At 47.4% G+C, this 11,653-nt stretch overlaps 1 protein-coding gene across 1 annotated transcript in view; it reads right to left on the reverse strand.

Annotated features, from left to right (window-relative positions):
• The window catches only part of LOC115005053 (protein jagged-2-like), a 26,746-nt gene extending 16,305 nt beyond the window's left edge, over positions 1-10,441 (reverse strand). Inside the window, 10 exon segments of the mRNA XM_029426839.1 lie at positions 118-231; positions 1,749-1,862; positions 2,204-2,317; positions 2,425-2,544; positions 3,114-3,244; positions 6,873-6,933; positions 7,318-7,411; positions 7,413-7,682; positions 8,153-8,231; positions 10,383-10,441. Of these exon segments, the coding sequence (XP_029282699.1) occupies positions 118-231; positions 1,749-1,862; positions 2,204-2,317; positions 2,425-2,544; positions 3,114-3,244; positions 6,873-6,933; positions 7,318-7,411; positions 7,413-7,682; positions 8,153-8,231; positions 10,383-10,441 (1,156 nt within the window).
• Between the last annotated feature and the right edge of the window lie 1,212 nt (positions 10,442-11,653).

An 11,653-nucleotide genomic window follows, 5' to 3' on the forward strand; every position in this document is an offset into this window, starting at 1 on the left:
ACGTGAAAGTGAGAAGAAGCTAATGGAGCAGAAGCTAGCCAGAAAAGAAGACAGGCCTCGGGTCTAATGGTCTAATCTACAGGTAGGAGAGACTGAAGTTTCTGGATTTATACTAACTGATGTCACAGTTCTGGCCAACCCATCCATGAAAGCAGGCACAGTGATATCCACCAATCAAGTTTTTGCAAGAGTAAGCATGGCGGCAAGACTTCCCATCACACTCATTAACGTCTGCAAAATGGAGACGAGAGACACAGAGAGAATGAATGAGAGCTGAGAACCTGCTCAGAAGCCCCGTCACCAAGCGGAGCTGCATGTGGTACAGCACACTAACATCACAGGCCAAGGGTGGAGGTCTTCTCTGAACTCTGACCTCCAACTGGTTTCTTTTTGGGGGGAGCTGCTGTCTTTACCCAACTGTTACAGAACTGGCTTTTAGTCAAACACAGAAACGTTACAGAAATGTTCCATATTGAGCGTTTTGGAAAGAGCTGCAATGTTTGCGCAATATATTCACTTCTTTTGCAGCTGAATGACTTACTCTTCATCCTCCTCATGCACGTTAGAAATGATTATTAAGTGGAACATTTAAAGGTCATTTGACCTGCGTGTGGTGAAGCCGTTCTGCTGTCACCTGGTATTATGTAGTCAGATTGCTTTCATGACTTTTATAGGTAAATAACTCGGGGGCGGGTGGGGGATCTTTCAAACATGTATAATTGGCAGAACATTTACAGGGTGAAGTTCACATCTGACGGGGTTTCATGTCATCCACTGCTCTATCCTCACCCCTCCCTCAGGGTTAATGTCTCTCTATTGCATTCCCTAAAGGCCAACCTGCGGCATTCCAAGTGGTCAGTTTCAGAGGCAGCTATCGCCGCACCCGCCACGCTCACTATAAACCGACTCAGTGCATTAATACTACTCCCAGGAGGTAAGCGGCACCTGTTGGCCTTCTGAAACTAAACACCCCGACCCATTCCCAAAAACCCAACCTCACCCCCCCACTCCCCTTCCCGCTCGCTCCCAGGTACCACCCCGCTCCCTGAAAGGGGAAACACTCTTAGAATAACAGAATATGTAACACAAACCGAAGCCTTTCGGTTGCTCTGCGCGCATGTTTACAGGTTATAAAGTGTTTCCTGGCTGAGGGGGTGAGGGCTCCACTATGTCCGGGCGTCGCCTCCCGGTAGCGTACATACAACCCTGTTATTCCCAGTCTGGAGCCAAAGATAACCCCCCGGTGGAGTATATTCTGTCCCAAGGCTAGCAGTTGCCAGGCGGGAGGTTATTTTTAGCTTTCCTCAAGTCACCTGGCTCGAGTTGCAGATCATACCCAGCGAGAGTCTCCGTTGGGCGTGCGTATACACACACACACACACACACACACACACACACACACACACACACACACACACACACACTCTCATTTGAAATGAGTGGCCCTCCTGCAGTAACACTACTGGTTAAACGGCACGGCAGGATAAACAAACAGATATCCTGTAACTCTGCAAGCAAATGGGATTCATGGCATTCATTGTACGTGCAACACACACATAAACACACACACTGGCTTCATCGCAACAAAATATTACCCAGCATGCAACACTGTTTGGAATCAGGATTTTAGAAAATGTATAAAACTTATAAAACGTTTTTCCCTCCAAAATATTCCAAATCCAATTTTCGAAATACACCTTGTGATGTCCGGCAATATTCACTTTGATCACAACACATCAGTCACGTACCGATCTGGCAGGTCTTGCCCGTCCACTGTGGAGGGCAGAGGCATTCAAAGCTGTTCTCCATGTCCATGCAGGTTCCGCCCTCAGCGCAGGGGCTGGAGGCACATTCATCCGTGTCTGAAACACAAAGCACACTGATGTTGGAGCCAGTATCACTTGAAAATACTCCAGACTTATTCCACTGGTGACATTTAGTGAGGTTTGCATACTCAATCAGCGGAAAGTCTTTAAGTCTGAACATTAGGCGGGAAAAACACTGAAAGTGGCGGCTACATTTGCTTGTGTTCCTAACTTCCTGAAATCCCATCATAAAACCACTCATAGATACAAGCAGTACACTACACACTACACTACATCCCATCATTTGAACTAAGTACAAACCTCCTGACGCTGATTTAAAGAGTCAAAAACCCAAACAGCCAAACAGACCACGTGGTACATCTAATCGCCGCTCTCACCTTTAGCACAGGTCGGCCCGGACCATCCTGCCGGACAGTGACACTCAAAGCCTGATGGGACTTCATGGCACGTCCCTCTGTTGGCACAGGGGTTTGAAACACAGGCGTGCTCCGCTGGAGAGAGCATGTAAGAAAATACATCTTTAATTCCAGCTCGTCAGAACTTTGTTTGAGCGTGACGCGGCACAAAAAACCTGGATTCATTCGATTTAGAGACTCACCGATCTCGCAGTTCTTGCCAGAGTAGCCGTCTGGACAGGCGCAGTTATACTCGTCCGGCTCTGTGTTCATACACGTCCCTCCGTTCTTACAGGGCCGGTTGGTCCCGCAGTAGTTTAGATCTGCACAGCAAAACACAAGAAAAGTACTGCGTTAGCAAATACTGTGAAACTTGTGACATTTAGTCAGAAGATATCTGTAGAGAAACTTACAGACACTTATTACTTAGACACAATAACTCAGGCTCCATGTCACTTTCTCTTTTTCTTCCTCAATCATCTAATTGTGGGTTACAAGCATCACAATGTCAGAACATTTGCAGAAAATGTCATTTCTACTGGAGTCTTACCTCATGCCACTTATGTGGGGTAACGTAGCACTTTGCATGTTTTAGCCCATATACTGGAAATACTTCACAATAACTCGAACTGTCAATAACTGTTTTTATGTGTTTGGAAATCATAGTGTAGCGTTTCAGACTTCTTTTTAATGTACTTTGCTTCTTGGAAATTGCACGAGTTGTGAAATCCAACACAGAGAGTATCAAGTCTGCGTTTATAAAAGTTATTGTTTGTGTGATCTTGAAAATGTTTCACATCAATACAGCTGAAGAACACGAGAATATACAGAATTTATATCTTTTAAACAAGACTACAAGTTGCTCGTTAAACATGCAAACAAGAGATCTGACCTTTGTCGCAGAGCAGCCCTCCCCAGTTCTTCTCACAGGTGCACTGCCACGGCTCGTTGCAGGTACCGTGAACACAGCCGGGATACGGCAAGCACTCGTCACAGAGCGGAGCCTGCCAGCCGTAGTTACACCTGCAACACGGCGCGGAGGAAAGTCAGTTACAGCACCGTTTTACTTTTGCTCTCACGTCACTGAAATAGTGGAATGCTTGTGTCAGCGCTGATGATCGATGGAGTTCGGCGGGTGCAACAGTGTCGGAGTAGATTCAGTAAGTGAAGAGCCTCTTGTTGCACGAGCACACTGACAGCGTGTTCTTATTTACAGCTCCGGCCCGAGGGACCATCAGGCACACAGATGCACTTAATACCGCAGGGGGAGCTGTGCATGAAACAATGATGGTTACGTAGCGATAGCAAACAGGTAATTTAATACTTTGACAATGTGTGAAGGTGCAGAGGAGCGCTTGGTGTCGGGCAGCGTGCCAGTTAAACGTCCTGAAGAATGGCGTGCCACAAAACACTAAACACAAAATGCTTTTCACAATTTCTACTGCGAGTAGAAACGTCTGAGCTAAATGTCACAGCAGCTATCAGCTGGACGTCTTCATCGAGGGGAATGACACGTCTGCTGCAGCGCCAGGGGACATTCCTGTGTGTGTGTGTGTGTGTGTGTGTGTGTGTGTGTGTGTCCTATCATGCTGCTTACAACAAATGCAAGCCATCATGTTCATCTTTCATCTTCGTCATTACTGTCCTTAATTGAACCCCAAGAACTTTTAATTAAAAGGTATTTCTGTGGGGGAAAGTGCAGTAAGACAAATGTAGAATTCTAATCTATAAATCAGTGTCTGTATGTAGAAACAACAAAGACCAAGGTGTGTCTTCACAAAAGCTGCTTTGGGCTGCAGCTAATGATTACTGTTATTACTGATTCATCTTTTCTTCTAAAAATGCAAAACAATATATGCCAATTGAAGTCGACGTCTTTATTATTTAACTGATTATCAACAATATTAAGACGTTGGGCTTCCCGTGACTTCTTTAGGAAGCCGTTTGTTTTGTTGCAGTTGCGTTCTCAGCTTTTCGTGCGTCGTGAGCTCCGTGGAGGTCAAACCTGGAATGAGCGGCGGGTTTGTGGAACGAGGGTTCGCCGTCTCGGAGGGGAGGCCAGCGAAGGGTTAGCTAATCTGTTGGTTTATGGCAGCACTCTGTTATTCCAAGGCCAGCGGTAACCTTGCCCCACCTGTCCTGTCATTTCTCTGTCGGGGCTATTTTAGGGAGCAACCGATCCCCTCCCCCCGCCCGCCCTCCACTACCACCGTCCATCCACTCCGGCTTCAAAATGGATGCCGAGCAAACACTTCTACCTCTATAAGAGTCGAGTTCATTTATAAGTTGCATCATTGAGGAATCCCATAATAAAAATGCAACCAGGACAAATCATCAAGTTAAAGCACGACAAGTTTACTGTCATGCACATTTGTAAACTGAAACTCCCTTAACTGCACGAACGAATACAGCAACTTTAAGTGCGTGTGTGTGTGTGTGTGTGTGTGTGTGTGTGCTGTGAGTGACAGTGCTGTGCATTGTTTACTACAGTATGTGCTGCTGTCCAGCACTGCGGTCAGCGGTGGTGCCCTGCACACTGTCAGTGGTGGCAGCGTGGACAGTCTGTCTGGCTGCAGTGTGGGAGAGCAGGGAAATGGTTTCGAGCAGCCACAGGCCAAGGGTGGCATTACCCACAAGCCCCGTCGCCGGGCTGCTGCCGTCCCATCAATGGAAGGGGCCGCAAGGGGCCAGCCGGAGCCCAAAATATCCCCTGCTCCGCTGCTGCCCCTCAGACAAACCACACCCAGAGGACGGGACGGTGGGCAGGGGTAGAGGTGCGGGGGCCTGTGTGTGTGTGTGTGTGTGTGTGTGTGTGTGTGTGTGTGTGTCTGCTGAATTATTTACAGGAAAGCCTCGCGCCCAAATCCAGTGGACGGACTTAGCCCGCTGTTGCCTAGCTACCTGTTTAGTAGTGTCACATGAGGGAGCGTAGGTTGTGAATGCGCCGTGTGTAAGAAACAAGATACCAAACACACATTTCTTGTTTTCCTCTGCTGTTTCTCTCCTTTTCTCTTTTCTTTAACCCTTCAGTGTCCGTCTCTCTTTGTTTCTCTAACACACGGTTCGCCCTCGTTTGTTTGGAAAGTGTCACAATAGTTTGATTGCATTGTTCACCTGAAGGATACCTCAGTGTTATTACAACTTGTTCTATCAGCTCTGACTGACGACACTAAAGGTGTTTCTATCTCACCTTCATACGAGACAAACTGTCACACGGCTGAACTTTGATACACCATGACAGTTTATCTCCATGACAACTAAGCAAACTCCACATGCTGATGACGACCATGAAAAGTAGTTGAAAGCTAACCAAAAACACAGTAAGTGTTAAATTAGGATTATTTTGTGGGTAACTATTTTGTAAGGTTAAAGACTGGAATTAGTGTCTTTTATTCTCTCTGTATTCATCTTCTGGTCGGATGTTCGTCTTCCTGTTTCCTAGCAGTGTGTGTACATATGTGTGTGTGTGTGTGTGTGTGTGTGTGTGATACTGATTGCGATGAAGCTCCAAATCACATGTTGAGACACATTCCAGGGTGTTCCTCTCTCTACAAATCCTCCGGCCATTTCCGATGAGAAATGTCAGCCGTATTCTTTTTTTACGAGATCTTAGCTAAATCAAACCTGCCTCAGTTAAACCCCCCCCCCCCCCTCCTCTCCTGACGTTTCCAAATACTTGCCACTATGTGTGAGTGTGTGTGTGTGTGTGTGTGTGTGTGTGTGTGTGTGTGTGTGTGTGCAGTTTGGCTTGCTGCACTGTCTAAATGTACAGTCCAGCTCCACATGCCCGGTCAGCCTTTTTTTATTTTGTTGTATTCTTACAGTCCGCTGTGCAGCCGTGTTACAGTGTGTGTGTGTGTGTGTGTGTGTGTGTGTGTGTGTGTGTGTGTGTGTGTGTGTGTGTGTGCAGAGTTCACACACGATCCTCTTCATTCTGTTTCTACTCGTTTGAGTTAGTTCCTCATCAGCTCTTTGTGACACAGACATAAACACATACGCGTCACATGACTTTGATTATTGTGATGAATATGTTTGATGGACACTTGATGTATCACCGGGTTACAGTCTCAACTGACTGTTTTCTATTCTTGAATATTGAAAGGTGTGAGAGCTCTCTCTCTCTCTCTCTCTCTCTCTCTCTCTCTCTCTCTCTCTCTCTCTCTCTCTCTCTCTCTCTCTCTCTCCAACTCATCCTCTCTTCCCAACAGGCGAGTCATAACAAGGCCCAGGACAGGAAGAGGTGATGTGGGCTGCAGACATTTAAGTGTGGGGGGGAGGGAGGGGGCACTGTGCCTCTCAGATGCTGGAGGAGGCCGAGGGAGGATGTGTGTGTGTGTGTGTGTGTGTGTGTGTGTGTGTGTGTGTGTGTGTGTGTGTGTGTGTGTGTGTGTGTGTGTGGGCAGGAGCAGGCCAGCTTTAGAACAGGAAGCAGAACAATGGCTTCTGGATCATTATGGAGGTGGAGGGATGGGGGAGGTAGGGGGTGAGGACACTTGGTATGTTATCAACAACACCCCCATCACTCTGTTGTGTCACCACTGTTATCCTCATTAAACTCTTCCCATCCAAACAAAAGCATATTTTTTACGTCCCTCGACGGCCGCACTGTACGGCGAACAAACGATACACACAAAAGGGGGAGGAGACTCACTTGCATTCCCCCGGGATGCTGCACGTCCCGTGCTCCAGGCTGCAGCCTTGTTTGCAGATGGCTTTTGGGGAAAGAAAGAGAAAGAGACGAGTCCGTGTCATTTAGTTTCATCAGCATTCTTAAAACTAGAACATCAAAACATTCCTCGGGTGGCGTCTCGCACTTTGTTTTGCAGATGGTCGAATCATTAAAGTCTAATTTCCTGTGTTTTCTTGTTTGTGGGACGTCAGAGTAACAATGGACAGAACATTTAATGTCGGAAAACTGAAGGTGACGAGTTTCCAACACATTCTTTGAATTCTTTCAAAGTGATATGAACTTCAAAACATTTCCGAAGAGGGCACTAAGGATGTGAACTCTTGACATAAAGGTGATCAGATGTTAAACATGTTATTTGCAGGAGGAGAACATATATTCTATATCTAGCAGCTGCATGTTTTTGTACCTGCTTTGCAGTCCGGCCCCGTCCAGCCCTCCATGCAGCCTCTGTTCCCCAACTGGTCGCACAAGTAATGGCCGAAGTAGTCGTCGCGGGGGACGGCACACTTTGTTGCACTTGACACCGTAGTAGTGTTCGTCGCAGCGCACCCGGATGGTGTACTCGAGGCTGGCGATCAAGCTCTTGTACTCCACCGTCTGCTTCTCGTCTCCGGGGTTGATCATCCCTTTGTGGACGCTGCGCTCAATCAGCAGCTCATCGTCTGCACAGGAGACGAACACATCTTTGTTAAAAGGACCGGAAGGGTTGAGTTCTTCATTGAGAGGCTTTACAGAGAGCACTACAGAAACACAATCCTTACATAGAAAAGTCTAAACAACAAAACGTGTGAATGACATTCCAAGGAGCTGATTCCGGTTGTGGGATTTGACCCGACAACACGGTGGTTAATGAGATAAGACGGTGCACGAGGCTTTCGAAGAGTCTGTTGTTGGCACACATCAGAGGGAAGGTGTGACCTCCGCTCCGACCTCCGTCTGTTCCAGCAGGAATGTGGAAAAAGAGAGAACGGGGAGAAAGCAGGGAAACGAAGCGAGCACAAACACAGGGTGTAGGAGCGAGGTCTGCGAGGGCTTGATAACCCAAGCGCTCTTTCACTTTTCCTGCTTGGTGAAATGCTTCTCTGACGGCCCCCTCCTCCTCCTGCTCCTCCTCCTCCTCTCAGGATATCCAGCCCCGACTCCATCGGAGCCTGGGCCGGAAATAATAAGAGACGTGGAACAGACGAGGAAGGGCGACATAGGAAAGACCCTCTAGCTTGTTCTCAAGGAACAGAAGTGACCCGGCAGGCTTCGCTGCGGTGGCTCTCAGAGCAGAGCGTGACCTGGAGGAGACGGAGCTGGAAGGACGAGCTCAACCTCCTGCAGGGTTGCAAAGAGCCAACACGGCCAGAATGGATCAAATCCACCGAGAGCAACGCGAGAGACATTTCCCTCCATGACACAGCTTTGTGATGAGGCACATTGTCAGGTGACACAATTTTTTTAAAAGGCTTATTTATGGTTAAGAAATAAGAGAATTGGGGATCTTCCCTTTATACATTTACTGCTGCGGTTTCCTCAAAGTGTGAAGAGTTAGGATTCTTTTTATTGTTTCGGCCTTTTGTAAGTTTGACACTGCAAGAGAAAGAATCCGTTTGCACGTCGTCCTGGTTCACCGAGTCTCTCTGCGAGCTCACACCCACCACCTGAAACACCCAGGCACTCACTCACTGCTGTTCATCTCCAGCAATTAGATATAAAAATATAGACCAATCATGAGCTCCCTCCGCGCTGGAGGAGAGGCCGCTGTTACTAGGGAGAGCAGGAGCGAGTGGGCCATATAAAACCAGCTTACATAAACAACCAGGGGCTTCAGATCTGAGCAGCTGATCGTGTGCAGAGCAACACGATCGTCTGTGCCAGGAGAAGATTCAGTTTAGAGACAAAGCACGACTTCGAGAGCGGCGACAAGCTGCATGTGACTGGAGCGTTTCATTGGGGGGGAGGGGGGGAGGGGGGGAGGGGGGGAGGGGGGCGCTCTGGCACTTTGACCTCTTTACAGCTTGTCGCTTGTAACAGCGGTGATCTTTGAACCGGAGTCAAGGCTGTGTTTACACCGTCGCTTAAAGGTGTCATTTTTGTTTTCCTTCACCTGACATCTGGTTTTCAGAAAGACGTCACATTTGACCTTTTCTATAACGTGTTCTACAAAAGGTCTTAAATACCTGAAATGCTCAAATTAAAACGTCAGCATTTCAATATTCAAGTGTTCATTTGAGAAGTCGTCAAATGTTAAATGTCTGAACACAAGCTGCTGCACAAGAGTTATATAATAATATATATATAATAATAACCAATTACAGTTAATCAGGAAGAGATAAAAGAGGCCGAAAGCACAACCTCTCTCCCCCGTGTGGAGTCGTTTGAACCTGCTTCGGCTGGGTGGAGTTGAATTGATAAAGGCCTTCGAATGCTTCCCTGCGACAACACTTTACAATGAGTCTTTGTATTGCTGCACGCCGCTCGGCGCACCTTCCCACTTAGGTGAAGATGCAAATTACATCATTTCAATCTGGATGATTGTAAGAGCAGAGTACCACTTTACTCTTCTGATGCTCTTCATATTTAAGTTGTTAGTTTGTGGTAACGAGACATAAATCAGTATCTGACATGATGGTTGGGCCGTTTAAAAAGTGTCTTCTTGCCAGCAGACCTTTTAATTTTACAGTTTTGGAAGCATACCTCATCTCATACCTAAGTTCTTCTTATTGAACTAAGTAACGGGTTGATGCACGGTGATGAGGCTCGCATATACTGGGTAGACAAAACTTAATACGATGGGGGGGGGGGGGGGGGTGTATTCTTCTCCATGCTGTCCTCAGCAAATATTTGTTTAATAAAAAGGAAAGCTTGGCTAACTAAGTTTGGGGCGGCAGCATCTATTTCCGAGGGGCAATCAGCATAGACCATTACTGCAGTGTGTGTCGTTGCATTAGAGTGCCGGCAGTGCTAACGTGTTAAGCTCATTGAGCTTTAATATGCGTTTTGAAGGGCAACAATGGAGCTCCAGGGTCCCGGTATGATGATTAGAGGATATACATGTTACGTATAATAGTCGGGCCAGTACGTCTCCTTTAATCGCTGGGCTGGCTGATAGGAGGGGTGGAGAAGTGGGTGGCGGAGCGGGGGGAGGGTGTCTGCGGCAGTTCAGGCATGGTATCGCACTGCTAATCCAGCACACATGACTGCGTGGAGGCATGCATAGCAGCAGTGCCAGCATCGGCGTGCTATATATCTTACTTATGCTTCGGGCAGTGAAGTCTCCCACTCGCATGGCGACACAAGAGTCGAAGCAATCTCTCCCATCGCCGCATTATGCCTGTTTTTTGTTTTTTGGATACAACTTCCTGGGCAGGGCGTGATACAAGCGTCACGAGAGACTTCTTGTTCCTATGAAGTTCTTCTCCTCCGACCTGGCAGCGCCTCGAGCGTGCAGGCCACGCAAGGCCCCGAGGGGGGGCAGCGGCTCACCTTGGGGCAGCGCACAGCAGGGGCAGGAACTTTTCACCTTGGAGGCTCTGTCGCTTCATTTAATAGGGTCGCGCGGGCAATATTCAATGGCAGTGGATTAGATGTGCTCTCGTGTGCCTGTACATGCGGCACGTTCTCTCGCATTCTTTGCGGCCATCCAATGTTTGTCTCTACGTGCTTGTATGAAGCGGGTTAGGTTTTACGGCTAACTTTATGTGTAGTCTTCTCGTGGGCTTTCAAATGTGCGTCTGATGAATCTGTATGAGTAATACAGGGCTGCAGTGTTGCTAGGGTCTTAGACAATGCAGAGGACTGGGAATGGGCTCCATCCGGTGGGCAAAAACAACTTGATTGGATTCTACCTTCTCCTTAAGAACGATATTAACCGTACGTCATGTAAGTGCCCCGTCGAATCACTACACTTCGGTGGCTTTTAATTCTTTATCGCTGTGGGGCAAACCTGGCTGAATCGGATAATACAGTTGACGAGCTGGTGCTGTCTCGCCCTGCGCCGAGTTGCTAATTATCGCTAGGCTAATCATTTTTTTTCTAATTGGCTGGATTCAGCGCCTTTTAGGTCAGCGGGCTGCGGCTGGCTGCTGAGGCGTTTGTGGAAAGTCATCTTGGCCAAAATTGTAGGGGAATCAATGAAGAAAGTGGGGGCAGGTACACTAGCAACGAAATGTAAAGTCAAGCACAACTACACATCGATGCTTCAAATATGCAATCTCCCGAAAACTAATATGCTGCTCTTTGATAAACATATCGATTAACATTGTGTTGTATTTATGCTCATTTATAATAATGTAGCGACATTTTGTATTTTGTTAGTCATTGTCGCATTGTTGATTCATTCTTTGGAGGCAAAGACAGCAAGGCAGGGTAAAGCTTTCCACCCATATTGTAGTCACGCGTACATCTTGGGGCATACACTGACACGACTACAGATGAGTTTGTACACAGCTCCCAACGCAAATTTCAGCGAGTATCAGATTTAGTGTATCTTAATTCTGTGATCAGGGGCGTGAAATGAGAGAATAGTACTAGTCAGTTACTCCAAGTCTTTTCAGGGCGGAGTCTGAGGGACCGGGAGTGGCGTGACAGAGGGAGCTGTACTTGGACATGCTTGCTTTGCGGCCTTATGAGGCTTTTAAAATAAAAAAAAAAGCGCATGCAAACCGTGTGCATCAATCTACAGGGTGGGACATGAGCTAAGACGGCTAAGTGTCCTACGCACAGAGCTGCCGTCTTGGCCTGACGTGCTTGCCGAG

This window comes from Cottoperca gobio, unplaced genomic scaffold (assembly GCF_900634415.1).
Source record: "Cottoperca gobio unplaced genomic scaffold, fCotGob3.1 fCotGob3_245arrow_ctg1, whole genome shotgun sequence".
Lineage (NCBI taxonomy): Eukaryota > Metazoa > Chordata > Actinopteri > Perciformes > Bovichtidae > Cottoperca > Cottoperca gobio.